This window comes from Crassostrea angulata, chromosome 8 (genome assembly GCF_025612915.1).
Source record: "Crassostrea angulata isolate pt1a10 chromosome 8, ASM2561291v2, whole genome shotgun sequence".
In the NCBI taxonomy this organism is placed as follows: Eukaryota; Metazoa; Mollusca; class Bivalvia; order Ostreida; family Ostreidae; genus Magallana; species Magallana angulata.
Genome location: NC_069118.1, coordinates 58,052,095 through 58,067,473, shown reverse-complemented (window position 1 = coordinate 58,067,473; position 15,379 = coordinate 58,052,095). Strand labels below are relative to the sequence as shown.

At 35.5% G+C, this 15,379-nt stretch overlaps 1 protein-coding gene across 1 annotated transcript; it reads right to left on the bottom strand.

Annotated features, from left to right (window-relative positions):
* Nucleotides 1–1,716: 1,716 nt before the first annotated feature.
* Nucleotides 1,717–13,877, bottom strand: LOC128159794 (HMG box-containing protein 1-like). Its single transcript, XM_052822995.1, has 13 exons — nucleotides 13,859–13,877; nucleotides 12,503–12,711; nucleotides 10,271–10,398; nucleotides 9,445–9,643; nucleotides 9,073–9,159; nucleotides 8,395–8,531; nucleotides 6,895–7,030; nucleotides 6,237–6,394; nucleotides 4,393–4,531; nucleotides 3,947–4,004; nucleotides 3,180–3,358; nucleotides 2,311–2,465; nucleotides 1,717–1,843 (listed from the first exon to the last, which is right to left on the bottom strand). Exons 1-12 carry the CDS (start codon nucleotides 13,871–13,873, stop codon nucleotides 2,330–2,332), a joined length of 1,581 nt encoding a protein of 526 aa, XP_052678955.1. The 5' UTR covers nucleotides 13,874–13,877; the 3' UTR covers nucleotides 1,717–1,843; nucleotides 2,311–2,329.
* Between the last annotated feature and the right edge of the window lie 1,502 nt (nucleotides 13,878–15,379).

Sequence of the window (15,379 nt, the reverse complement as noted above, 5' to 3'; positions counted from 1 at the left end):
ATATAGTGGTAGATTGTAACCATTGTACCATATAGTGGTAGATTGTAACCATTGTACCATATAGTGGTAGATTGTAACCATTGTACCATATAGTGGTAGATTGTAACCATTGTACCATATAGTGGTAGATTGTAACCATTGTACCATATAGTGGTAGATTGTAACCATTGTACCATATAGTGGTAGCTTGTAACCATTGTACCATATAGTGGTAGATTGTAACATTTGTACCACATAGTGGTAACCATTTATAGCCAGCTGTGCTGCCTAAGAATTTCAGTGAAAAGAGAACACATATTGAAGGTTGAAATGAACATAACTTCATACGAGGTTGAAATCAAACTTTTCCAACAGTTTCTCATGAAGAAAAAATAATAATTCGAATAAATCACCTTTCCTATTCAAAACCAAATATTTTAGCTTTACAATTTGATCATTTCCCAATATCTCATACAGAGCTCCTCTTCTTAAAGCAATATTAGCTGCATTTTACATGTTGAATTTTTTTTTTTTTTACTAAAATGTTATTTTCTACTAAAATGACGAAAATATCATGGTTTATAAATTTCAGTTAGCCAATTTTTTTGTGGAAAAGGTTGTTAAGAAGCCTTATTTGGAGCAAAATTGAATTATTGTCATCCTGTACAAAAATTGATTTGCTATATATTCCTTAGAAGAGAAATATTGACAAAAGTTAATGATTTTTTCAAATCTTATTTATCATAAAAGTTTCAAGTTATATGCAGACTAAGCATGCTAGCAGGTTTTTGCAGCAAAATAAAATTCTAAAAAATACAGCTCATATTGCTGTAAATTTATAAAAATAGTCTAAAAGTGGCTTCGACCATCGAATCCTATTAAAAGACCTTGACCTATAATATTGAGTATACAGAAATGACCCACTAGGTGGCTATGATGAGGCTGCCTTTTCTGGTGTAAAACAAATAAATGGGTGGAACTATGTATTAAAACTCTACAGCAAAAGCTGGAATGTTCTCATAAATGGCTTGAATACATTTTTTAAAAAGTCTCATAGACATAAAATGGTACATAGTTTTAGGTGTTTATACTACATGTAAGGGTTAAAATCACGTGGAAATGGTAATGGAATTTTTGGATTTATCATACATCTGTGTCACTCCTACTAAAACTACACTTGACAGTTATTGCATTTTTAATACCTTGACAATCTTTTTGAATAATACTAGCAAGAGTTGTCATAGTCTTATTTCTTAATTTGCACAAAAATTTCCTTGGGTCATTCAGCTCCTGAGAGAAGAATGGGTTCTTGTGTCTGTGATATTAAGGACTAGAGCTCTGTTTGACAATGCAACAGTCACTGAGATCATATAAATCATATCGTAGACATGCTTGATACAAAATAATAAACTTGGTTTGATGGAAACCTTACAAATGCTAGAAAAGGACCGACATGTGCTGTGCTGGTTCAATAACAGCCCTCCTATCACCTCCGGAAAAAAGGCCACAAATTATATCCAAAATCAAAGATAGATAAAATTATGTATCCCCAGTATCTCACAAAGTATTCAATTACTCCTTTAATGGCATTCAACTGTTTTAAAAAGATGTAGATCCACCAAATAAAGAAGACCTGCCTTGACTGTATAATGGCACAGTTTCTCTTAGCACTTTCAATATAAACGATATACCTAGGTATATAAATCTATCTTTAAAGGTAGATAACCTTTGGATTGAACATTGAAAAAAATAAAAAAAATAATAAAGGTTACATGTATAACAGGTACAAAATGGAATAAATAAACGGTAGAGCACAGTGATTTGGCAGTGTGTCACGGATGTCATTGAGATCAGAGAGAGCCATCTGCAAAAAAAATATAAAAGATGTGTATATTTCCCTTGTTTGACCAATAGAAACTTGGGGCATGGACACATCCCCACCCCCACCCCCATATCTATTCTATCCAGGGTTATGGGGAAATGGAAAAATCTGGGGCTGACAAACATCTTTTTCTTGTTTTCTATATAGTTCATGTGCAAATAACAGGTTACAGACTAATCTACATAATGAGATTTTGTCAGTAGTTTTATGAACACAGTAGGATTTTTAAAGAAATAATACAGGAAATACTCAGTGGCTGTAAATATGCATGCAAACAGTGTATGTATATGTATTTTAAGTTCAAATTTGGACAACTTTATATTCAGGGATATGGTTTTCACTGCCACAATTAGCACCCGCATATAAACATACCCTTTGTTGTGAAAGTCACTGATCAACCAAACTAACAAAGTGGGTCAAGGTTCGACCTGAGACCTTGACTTACTTACATAAAAAAGATGGCGGTGACTACTTCTTCCTCTTCCAGCAGTTGGGGTGCTTTTGTTTCTGCTTCTCGGCCAGAACTCGAGCTTCTTCCTCATACTTTAACTTCTCTTCCTCCTTCATGTTTTTCCACATTTCTCCTAGGATGACACTGATGGCCCTGCAATGAACGAATCCAGAAGTTCATAGTCATGACTTCCTGAATAATTAACAACATAATTTAATTCCATAATCTTGGGCATATCAGACTTTTGATTTCCTATGGAATTAATCTACTTCAACTCAACAAAGTCCCAACATATTGTGATATTATTACAAGTAACATGACATCTACACTTTATGTTGTGACAAACTGTCAAAAAAGAATGAAAGTGCAAAGAAACCTTACTTCACAAATATTCAATAACTTAAATGGCAAACTTTCCCAAAAACTGGAAACCAAACACATGGGCTTACAGTCTAAGGGCAATAACTCTGTAGTCAACAGCGAGTACACCTCACATGATTTGATGTTTGGTATTATAAAAAGTAAACATCTTTAATCACAAGTCAATGCCTACAAACTGCAGAAAATAACCATTCCCCCCCCCCCCCCCCCCCAACAAAACAACAAAATTTGGTTAGGAAAATGGAAACCTGTCTGAAAAATTACGAAGAAGCAACCAAGGTTATCTACAAGACCTAGGGAGCGGGGAATTTCCTCACCTATGATGCCTTAATTTTTCAGCTGTTATTCCATTTCAAACAAAAAGTAGCTGTAAGCAAGACCACCAGAACCCCCCCCCCTTTATTTTTTATTATTTCTTCCTTCTATTTCAATTTTTAGAGACAACCCTGGGCATCTCCCATTGGTGAATGAATCAAACAGTGATACCGGTTATCTTTTCCCGGGTGATCCTGAGTTAGAGTGACTCGGTGCCGTTGGGCAAACAGAAGGAATGCATTCATTGGTCGTTTGGGCTTCTTCCCCTCCTCTTCTTTGAGCTGCCTCTTTTTGGTCGGTGACCCAGATCCAGACTGGGGGCTAGAGGTGGAGTCAGAATCACGTTTTTGCTAAAATCAATGATTGATACATCAAGTGTACATTTTTTTAAATGCACATTCATGTACTCAGTAAAAGTACATCAGTACAAGTGTACATCTAGAAAAGTGTACACCATCCATTTATAAGTCTGCGTCAGTTAAATAAATTTAACCTCATATTTAAAGCCAAGATGTGCTCAAATAACAAATGCACCCAAGGGTGCCTAAGGCTGTAATCTGAAACAGGTCTTCTATCCCTATACAAACAGTACATTCCTTATTTTACGCAAGTACTTAATTCAGCAATTCATTCATTTTCCACCAAATCGCGAGAATATGAAATCGCGAATGCCAAATTTTTATCATAGTTTTATGTAGTTTATTACGTCCAAAAAATAAAAGCGAGATTTTAAAATCTGCAAGGTGTGCTTCTCATGATTCTATGCGGATAGTAATTCCTCACGTCTAATTAGGAATGCACAGTACATTTATTATTCATGTTATTATACTAAATCTTAGCAGATAGATGATGGTTACAAATAACCTTATTAATGACAAATTAATATATCAATGACTATGAATCTGTTTTGTTGTTCCAAAAGAAAGAAAGGAAATTACCTTTGCCATACTGCTTAAAGCAAACACGGCGGAATGATCTTGTGGGGTCAGTTCAAATCTGAAAAGAAAATCCCACCAACAAACTTAAACAACCATACACATTGGTTTACACTGTCACATAAACTACTTAATAACAGCATTCATGGTCCCTCCCATTTAAAATCTTAAATCCTTTTGTAATGTTTACAAGATTGTTTCACAAGATGACAAGAACTTGCTTATCAACAGTATACTATTCATCACTGACAAACAATTTTTTATTCGGTATAATAACAGATCTAATCACTGACTATTCCGACAGTAGCATGTTACTCTCTGTTACAAGACATAGTTGTCTTGTGAGACAATAAACTTGCTATTGTTGAAATATGCAGTAAAATAGTAAACAAGTATTCTACCGAGAGAATGCAATATCATACATATATATAGATCGTTATACACTATACCCTTGAATGGTGTGGAACACATCGTCAGTCGGATTGGCATCTGGATGATCCGGAGGGAGACACAGGTCCAGCTCACTGAGGACGTTACAGGGAATGCCGTATCTATCGTAGGTCAAGGTTGGGTTAATGGACGACCAACCTGTAAAGATCAAAAAGTATGCAAGGATACTAGAACAACCATTTTAAGTCAGAAAGCAACACAATGATACAAGCTTTATAGTCATGTTACAAATAGATATGTGGATATAAGGACTATAAAACAACGATGTACACTCAGGTCCATTCAGAGTTTAAGAAAACTTGTTCAAGTCTTTGAGATGTTTGTTCGTTGTTGCCTCATTTGAACTAAAAAGATTTGACAGCAACAGAATCAATTTAGTTTCTCTTTTTCTGAAGGAACAAATTCTTGAATATTTTTGTATTCTTTATTTATATTATCAAAACCTATTTGGTTTGACTTTTCCTATAGCGTCACGATCATTTCTGTCAGCTACGTCATGCATAAATTATACACGCCGCCGGTGTGAAAACTATATGATTGGTTAACTCCTATTTTTAGGCCGAGTTATCAGTATACGCTTATGCAATGCCAGAGCTGAAGGATTTCTCAGAACAGTTTATTTCCCCCCAATATTATTCATTCAAAATCGACTATCCCGTATGTTTAAATTCTGTGCTAAACTCTCTCTCTCTCTCTCTCTCTCTCTGTGTAAACGGGCGTTAAACCATAGCCTGAAGCTACGGTCCAGAGTACGGCGTTATAAAAAATATAATATTTAAAAGTTGCATGTGCTAAGCATTCATTTCATGTAAATACCGTAAATGTATAATGCACATGTATTACCTACTTACTTGCCAGTCAAAGTGATATAAAAATTCACAGGGACGAAAACAGATTCCTTACGGAGATTTATAATGGCGAATGGTTACATCTTTTCTCCATTCGGAATACACTCGGAATACATCGCACAATATTTCAACGTTATCATCCGGGCTTGCTGCAATGCAAAATCTCCGTAGACATCACATTTTTTAGCATTGTATTGTAACCTGATAAGCTAACAGGGGCGTTTTGACTGAGAAATCTTGGAAATTTTTCATACTTTTGAATGAACATTGTTTGAATCCTGAGGTGTTTATAAATAACAAACAATTAAGCCAAACGTGAATCCAAAATATCTTGGGACAGAGTATTGGTATGAATTCCTCGATTTCTACACCTTTCGATCGGCAATCGACAGTCAATAAAAGTATTGAACGATGGTGTGAAAGAACGAGACGGAAGTGGAGAGTGCAAGGAGGTTTGTGCATGTGCGCTTCATTAGGCAAGTGTCCGATTCGTTTCTCTTCTGTTGCCCTCTCGCTTTCGGTGTAAATATATATACTAAAATATCCACAAACCATTTACTGCAGATTTCTTTATTTTACCTGTCTCTGAACCCCCGATCACCCGCTCCATACATGAACACTGGTTTGTTTACATACATAAAAAATACAGTTCTTGATCCGCTTTCCGAGTACGGTTAAAGGTTGTTTAATAGGAGAAAGTTTGGGGCGGGTAAAGCTACAATTATTAACAGTAGTAAACTAAATGAAGAATTATTTAAATGGATTATTGTTTATGTATGACGTAGCTGAAAAAGTTGAACGCGACGCGATCGGAAAAGTCAAACCAAATCGGTTTTAGTAATTAGTTTATGTTCCCGCCAATAACTCTGTAATCCAAGAGAATCATCTATCCACAAAATCATATCCACCTGAGCATTTATTCTATGCCTCAATTGTATATAAATATTTCCTGGTCCTAATCCCCATTTCTATATAGGGAGTGTACGAGTTCATACCTTTATCTTTGACAAAGAATGGGTGAGCCTCCTCACATTCCACCTGAAGAGAGGGCTGGTCAGTGACGCCGGTGGAGAAAGACAGGCGAAGTCCCTTATTGTCTATGGTGTCCGCCCTCTTGTTGATAGAGCACAGGCGTAAACCACTACCACCAAAACTATAAGGAAAGATTAAACACATAGGATTTTAATTTCTCCTTTTGTGCAAACAATCCTTGTAAATTAATGCAATAATTTATCTAGAAAGTTTATTATAAAAAAAAATTCAACAATTCAATCTCAAGTGAAGTTTCACAAACATAAAATCAACTTTAAAGTTGGCATCAATCACATAATACATGTAGTACATAAAAGATCTGACCCACTCATTACTCCCTTACTGCTGACTATATACACGTAGAACCATGTTAACAAGAGCTTGGACTCTTTAAAAATAGTTGTGTCAAACAGCAATGTGAGGTAGGCCTGTCTATGTTATTGCTGGCACTCAATCATGGCTCAACAAGATTTGTGTGGCTTTTTAGCAAAGACTACACAATTGGTGTATAATTCGCTTGAAACCCGCGTCATTTTAATTTGTTTTGACACAAGAAATAGATAGTTATATCCTACTGAAAGACTAAGGTCTTGTTAAAATTGTTCTATATCTGACCCTGACCTTTGACCTGGCTTGCTGTCCGCCCCCGCCGCCTGTGATGCGATCCTCTCCTGTAGAGCCAGCTGCTCCACAGACTGCCAATCCCACAATTCCCTTGTCTGTCTGGCACTTCCTCCCACAAAATGAACTCTGGTGTCTGTGAAATGGAAATGATAAGATGGTAAAAGAGGTATTATCGACTTCAGAATTAAAACAAATCTTTGCCTTAAATTAAAAGAAAGGCTCAATTTATTTCCTTATTCAGAATTTCAACATAACATGGTGTGTGCTAAGGTCATTCTAATGTGTGTATTTGATAACCAATGAGATACCAAACCTTTTATCATTAGATTATGGGATGTAAAGACCATTTTCCATTGAGGAAATGATTTTGTTTGCTGAAAAACTATGTTTTTATTAGCACTTAGATAGATCAGTAGGTTCGTTTGTATTTGTATAGTGTATCAGAATACATGTTTTATAATCACAATATACCGGTACTTTGCTCTTTAAAATATCCCCCTTTTACAATACGGGTGCATTTGACCAATTACACTAGGTGAAGTTAGCTATTTGACCAATCAAAACAAATGTTACAATAAAACGTTTGTGTTGTTAATTACAACAATTCTGTATTAAAACATGTGATTGGTGCACAACAGCATTCAACACTTACCTTAACATCATGACTGCATGCATAAAGAGAAGATAACTCTTATTGTCAATGCAAGCAATGCGAGTTTCTGATGTTATCAGACTAATGAGCAAACTACTGTAAACATATTACATTTGGCTGTGTATTCTATTTAGCGCTTTTGGCGGAATGCGGCATCCACTAAATCAAGTACATCGCTAAATGCCATTCATATATGTATAAGAACAGTCACATTCAGGAATACGCTAAATCAAATCTAAGCCAACTTATCCAAAAACTAATTTCCGCCAAATATCATACACGCCAAATATAATACGTTTACAGTAAAACTACAGTATTATCCTAGAGTAAGACTTGTTCACTTAATTACCAAACTTCATACCACTTGCTTGCTAAGTTTTTCCATGAAATACACCTAACAGCTACAGTATTAAAACAAAACAAAAATTGTCTTTTAATGATAAACCTAGAGGGTAGATTACTGTGAGCACAAATGCTCTCCCAGTCAAGCTGATTAATATTCCATTTTATATTAATTAACCATTAAGCTAACTAAATGACATCACAAGTTGATGACTTCTATTTAATTTGAATCAGTATCAAGTAGAGGCAACTGGAATATGATACACTTGACTGTTTCAAAGATTTCAAAGTTCAGCAGCTATAACCCTATTTTAGCAGCCCAAAGGTGCTAAAAGTCTTTTCTGAATATTTCATGACTGTATAAACCTTTATACCACTAGCATGACCAGAATCAGATCCAATCTGATGGACATGTATTATCTATGAATAACAAACATAACGTGTTAACAGCTTTCTACACACTGGTTTACAACCGTTCACACACAGCCTCCTAGATATTGTACCTTTGATAAAACAACGCCACACTGCTTTTGGCCAGCTATGAGACCAGGTCTCCTCTGCGTTTGATTGAGCACTGGTACAACCAGGAAATGGTGAAGTAGATGTGACACTCGGATCACTGCCGTCATCAAAGTAGTTTCTGAAAGCAGTACAGTACAGTCACACATGAATAAAAACAGAACAAAGTGGTGCAAATCAGTGCAGTTAAGTTTCAGGTAAGAACAGTAAGTAAAGTACCGTAGTTCACACTGGTGTAAACCTGGGCTGCGTTTTACAAAAGAACTTACGATAAAGTCGTAAATACTTTCAGTCTCATGGAATGCTCTATGAGAATTTTATATAAAAACATTTAATTTACCTTATTTTGATTTCTGTAATCATATTTTACAGCCATTAAATTAAAACATTTATCAGATTTTGATGAATAAGCATTTATTAATTTGGTCGTAAGTCATAAGTCCCGTTGCAAAATGCATCCCTGAAGCTTATTTAGTAAAATTACCAAGTGATCATGGAACAATGGAATGTAATTTTTTTAGCAGATTCATCGCGGTATAACATTATGAAATATCATGATGTGAAAACATCATGGAATATGCTAGAAGAGCGATTGCAGTTTATAAAGCCAAGTTCAGTAGAAAATCTTGATCAATCTAAGTAGAACAAACAAACACACAGACCCATTATCATCTCTGGGTGTTTGACTGGACACTGTTGAAGCAGTAGGAATGTTGGAGTCAGGAAACTTGATATGTCTCATAGCAGGGCTACAAAATAACAAATTATGCTACTAGATTCTGTCCACTGTCTACATGTCAACTCTTGTGAGAATTTTAGGTTTATTCTCTTCATTGTCTTTTGTGAAAAATGAGACAGATTATACCTATGTACTTATTCATGGTACAAGTAGAATTTAGAATTTGATAAAAGTACTAAAAAATTTTCAAAAGTCCTAATACAGGTAGTTGCAGAGATTTCTTAGCTTAAAATTTTACGCTTTTTTAAGTGGGTGTGGGGACCAACAAATCGAACTGCTAGCCCACAAAACTTACCTTTTATCCCAGATCTTAGGGGGAGCGGACTGCATCAGGGGACTCTGGGGACTAGTGGCAATATTGGCGAACTCGATGAGTCGACTCTCAGCCTCGTTCTGATTAACGTTGTCATTGGTTACAGGAGTGGACAAGGAGGGTTGACCAATCAGGTTGAGAGGTTTAGGGATGGTTGATGACTGTCTCCGGATTGTTGGTGCTATTGGGAATTATTAATAATTGAAATCAAAAGTACAAAACATATACCTGAAAGATTAAGTACTTATAATATAAAATATAGGATTATTAACTCTATTATATACTCTCTTGCTCTGAACAACTATTGAATATAAACTGTTACCCATTTTTGACTTTTGTTAGTCTAGAATTCTCCGCTAGACCAGGATTTTCTCTGTATCTCAACATCTTTACCTGTTTGCATCGATTTTGAGTTTTGCCTGTTATACTTTGACTTTTCATTACAGTAAGTCACAGAGGCCAAGCCCGTTTTAACATTAATTTCAATGTTACCATAAATAAGATCTTTATTTATGGTTACATTGAAATTAATGTTAAAACGGGCTTGGCCCCTGTGCAGTAAGTGTATATATTTTTTTAGCTTGAATCTGACCATTTTATTGAGTTTTACCCATTTTACTGTTTCTTTAATTACCTGTTTTACCTTTACAGTGGCTCTCTCCTGTTTTCACCTGGACCTGTGTTGTGGGTCCCTCTACTTTTGTGGGTGACAGCCCCCCCCGCCCCCCCCTTGCCTCACCTGTTTCCACCTGGTTCTGTGTTGTGGGTCCCTCTACTTTTGTGGGTGACAATTTTCCACCTGACTCACCTGTTTCCACCTGGTTCTGTGATGTGGGTCCCTCTTCTTCTGTGGGTGACAGTTTCCCCCCTGCTTCAGCCTCTGTCTCCTGACAATGCCCCGCCCGTTTCTTCAGATGATACTTCAAACCATTGGAACTGAAGTTAACAATATATTGTGAACTAATAGAAGTAACAAATCATATCCCAAGCAAAAACATGTCAATAGACTTGTGGTGTCAGAAACATGTCAACAGACTTGTGGTGTCAGAAACATGTCAACAGACTTGTGGTGTCAGAAACATGTCAATAGACCTGTGGTGTCAAAAACATGTCAATAGACCTATGATGTCAGAAACATGTCAATGGACTTGTGGTGTCAGAAACATGTCAATGGACTTGTGGTGTCAGAAACATGTCATAAGACTTGTTATGTCAGAAACATGTCAACAGACTTGTGGTGTCAGAAACATGTCAATGGACTTGTGGTGTCAGAAACATGTCAATAGACTTGTGGTGTCAGAAACATGTCAATGGACTTGTGGTGTCAGAAACATGTCAATGGACTTGTGGTGTCAGATACATGTCAAGAGACTTGTGGTGTCAGAAACATGTCAAAAGACTTATGGTGTCAGAAACAATAGACTTGTGGTGTCAGAAACAGGTCAATAGACCTGTGGTGTCAGAAACATGTCAATAGACTTATGGTGTCAGAAACAATAGACATTTGGTGTCAGAAACATGTCAATAGACTTGTGGTGTCAGAAACATGTCAATAGACTTATGGTGTCAGAAACATGCCAATAGACCTGTGGTGTCAGAAACATGTCAATGGACTTGTGGTGTCAGAAACATGTCAATGGACTTGTGGTGTCAGAAACATGCCAATACACTTGTGGTTTCAGAAACATGTCAAGAGACTTGTGGTGTCAGAAACATGTCAACAGACTTGTGGTGTTTCTTTGTCTCAAAACAGTGACATGTTAAATGACTTGTCAAGTTCAGCAGAGCTAGATATATCTTTTAAAGGATATATAACAGCTGGGCTACAAGCTGGGCCCCTATATCTTGAATGCAGGTCACATTTTCTTCTATATATTTACAGATCTATGAAAAAAAAAATTGCCAAAAAAGCAAGAGAATATGAATCAATCTACAAAATTGTGTTTCTCTATCTCCATGTTCTCTACATGACATGTTGTCTCTGATCTAGCTCTGTGTGGACACCTGAGAAGCATATAAATACATGTACAATGTACGTGTAGGTATATCTACCCATGAAATGTTTCCACACCTGTTGATCATATACACCCAAACACTTGTCATATTATAACACATTCACACCTGAGTTCAGGTAAACACACCTCTCATTGTCAGGTAGTCTGTGAGAACTTCTCACTCTTATCTCAATTTACTCAACCTACATTATATGTAAGCAGTTTAAGGGCACATTACATGTATTTCTTATTCTAGGGAGATTTTATGAAACAGTGTTTAAGTTTATAACTTATTTTGTTTTTCTATAAAATATACAGTTTCAAGTTTCTTTAAACATTTAATGACCAGAATTCCCATCCTGTAGCTAATCCTGAATGCTTCCCATGTAATATTTTTTAATATTCAATTTGTCTTTAAATAATTACCTGGCAGTCAAGGGTCCTCATCAGTTCAAAACTGTCACAGTTAATTAATCCAATGATTATAATCATGATAATCATCTGGAAACTTTACTTATTTTTGGGGAAAACATGTTTTTTAAAAATTGCTTTAAAATGAAAAATGAAAACTAAAATACATATTAAGGATATGTACTGTATGTATATGAATATCTTTGCAAGGATGTCAAGCTTCTGTGCATTCCTTTAATTTTGATCAGATTATTCATTATAATTGAACTTAAAATTGTCAACTTTAAACAATGCTATAATAAATCACAAATGGCTTACCAGTCAAATTTGACCATTAGTCCATTATGAATATAAAAGTTTTTATGTACACGCTAACACATTGAATATGTAAAAAAAAAAACGTAAAACAATATACAGTAAAACATGGTTATAGCGAACACGCTTATAATGAATTGACGCTTACAGCTAAGTGAATTTCATTCCCCAAGTCTCTATTTCATGTTGTAAACTTGACATATAACGGATAAAACAATTAACGCTTATAACGAAGTTAAATTGCCTGTCTTCAGGACTTCGTTATAAGCGTGTTTTACTGTAAACACACATGCACAAGAGGGAAGCAGTAGCGCATGTACCTTTTGAAGCTCCTATTACACTTGCTACACACATACTCCTGGTGGTGGCTGTGGTGGGCCTGGATATGGTACCGCAGACCCGGGTCACTACTCAGGACCTTGGAGCACCCCTGGACCGGGCAATACTTCTGTTTGGTGGGGGAGGGGGCGTTCAGGAACTCCTTTAGCCTCTCCGTGGCAACATGGGGGCGCTTGGAATGTGTCGGCTCCTGTGCAACAAGGAAATGATATGAGCATCTCAAATATTAACTCCCCACAGTATCTAGCTGTCATTAGTTACTGCATTGACTGTGGGCTTTAGGTTGTTGAGTATGAAGTTTACTTGCTATATCTTGTCATTCAATCTTAAGTGACCTTAACCTCAATTACTGGTACCAACACAAAATGTACAGTACAGTAAATATCTTCTCCGGTGCTACATCTTTTATATTACTATTGCCCAAAGAGTCTGTTGATATATTTCCATACTAACAAGCATCTATATTTATTCATTCCACAATAAAGTATTTAATTTTTTTTTTAGATGCAATAATTGTATATTTCTCATATATTATTAGAAAGAAAACCCTTCTTTCTTACATTTTAAAAAAATTTTTGCTCCAACAGAAAAGAAACATGATCATGAAAAAGACAATAATCAAATATTTATAATAAAACTAAAATTAAAAAGTATCACTCCACGATTATTATTGTTATTGATTTTAAAATCATTAACAAAGTGATTTATGATTATGATAAATAAAAAATATACTTATTTAATTATTATAAATAACTGTTTCACTCCTCAGGATCCGCCTACAAGTAAACGTGTTACAATATACAGCTGTAACCTTTTAATGGTTGTGGTGCAACTAATTTAATGAGGTGTCAAACATAATGAAGCAAACAACTTCTCTACAACTGTACGTAGTATTCACGCATCATTGATTTCTGTGCTGTGTTTTCCTTTTAAAAAGGTGTGCACATTATCAGAGTTTCAAAATTTGAATATACCCCCCCCCCCTTTCTTCTATAAGAAAAGATAAAACTCGATTTTCCGATAAAAGGACGGAATCTTATTCCTTCTTATGAGCGTCAATTCATCTTGCAAAATCAGACATGCTGTTGACAGTATTAAGAGCAGCCGGTGGTTATGTTGTTGTTTAAATGCAACTTTTACAACTTTTTGTATTTTTACAAACGCGGACGGAATTTCGTTCTCGCTTCGTAAATTAGTTATTCACGCAGTTTCGCTTGTCAGTTTGTTGTGCCATGGTCTCTGTACGGAGAGAAACGATTCCTGAAGTTGTGTACTGCACATGTGTCTGCAATATCGAGAAAACTAACGTAGTAAAATACACAAAGTGAGATACTTACTCCAACTGACGCCATTCTGTTCGGGCAGGTAAGCGATTACAAACAAAGCATTTGATTGGTGGATAACGGTCGCACTTGATTATCCATTCGTTTTGATTGGTTCGGATATCACAATACACGAAATAGTGATTTTGAAAACACAAACATCTTCCTAGCTTTATTTTCTTCCACTTTGCATAGAAACTCTGTAAATTATCGTATCTTACTCAGCATAAACATTGATTTACATAGCAGTCTCGGTGACACAATAAGAAAGTGAGGATTACATCATCAAGCATGAGAGCGGTGGCGGATCTATCTTCATTTTTCACACGTAAGTTGGCCGTAATCAAGGGGCGGATTTAGTAATTTCATGTATATATAGTACACGCATGCACGGGTGTATTTTGGATTGTGGTGTTGCGTATGAGCATGCTCAGTCAAGCTTATTACTGTGTTTCAAATAAACACATAACGTTACAAAGAGACCCCCCTAAAAAATACACAAATAGGGGGCCTACATGTACAAAATGTAATTAAGAAGGATCGATGTAAGTCAGGATCGAGATGAATTACTTAACGCTGCAAAAATCCTTAGCACAGTTGTCCAACGTGATATAGCTGGACACATCATTAAGAAAAATATTGGGTTGAAATTGACCTGGGGGTCATTCTTCAAAGTTGAATATTGATCCGGGGGTGCTTTTTCAACGTTATTTTTTTAAAATTGAGACCAAAAGTCGTGAAATTTTATACCTGTGGTCATTTTTTCAATTGCTTTAATTTTTTTTTTATTTCCTGTACTCAAAATGACCTTTTTGAAAATTGACCACAACAACAAAGTTTTGAAAAGTTTGAACTGGAACTAATTAATTGCCCAAAGCGATCTAAATAAATTTGTATACACGTAAAGAATTTTCAGACTCTTTCTCGTGAGTGTGTAACCAGATAAACCTTGAATATTCTACATGGAGGGACTGTGCTTCATACTAGTACCTACCCATACGCATGATCACATAAAAATATAAAAACACAAAACACAGCGATTATATATACGCTAAACGCTCACTTTATTTAAAATATTTGCATACATTAAGGGTTAATCGGATAAATGGAGAACTAATCCTTGAATTGATTCATGTTTTTGAGAGACTCGTTATTCATAATATCTGATATTTTATATGCTAACTGTTAAAATAATTATACCAATTTAAGGAATAGATATAAAGAAATGTATTTCTTTTTTTAATTGACTAAGTCAAAGAATGATATGTAGTTCATTAATATGTGTTTATTTGCTGTTGAATTTGGAACCTATTTCTTGATAAAGTTTAACAATGTTGGTCAATTTTCAATGGACTAGGGTCTTTATTCAACACCTGTGGTCTCAATATTCAATTTTCAACCCGGGTCTAAATTCTTCGTTACACCAATGTGAAAATTTGTTAAATTCTTAATTTAAATAGAAACTTAATCAAATCACGTGAAAAATTCTGCCTGTAAAATTTTATTTTTGATTTTAAAACCTCCCACTATTTATTA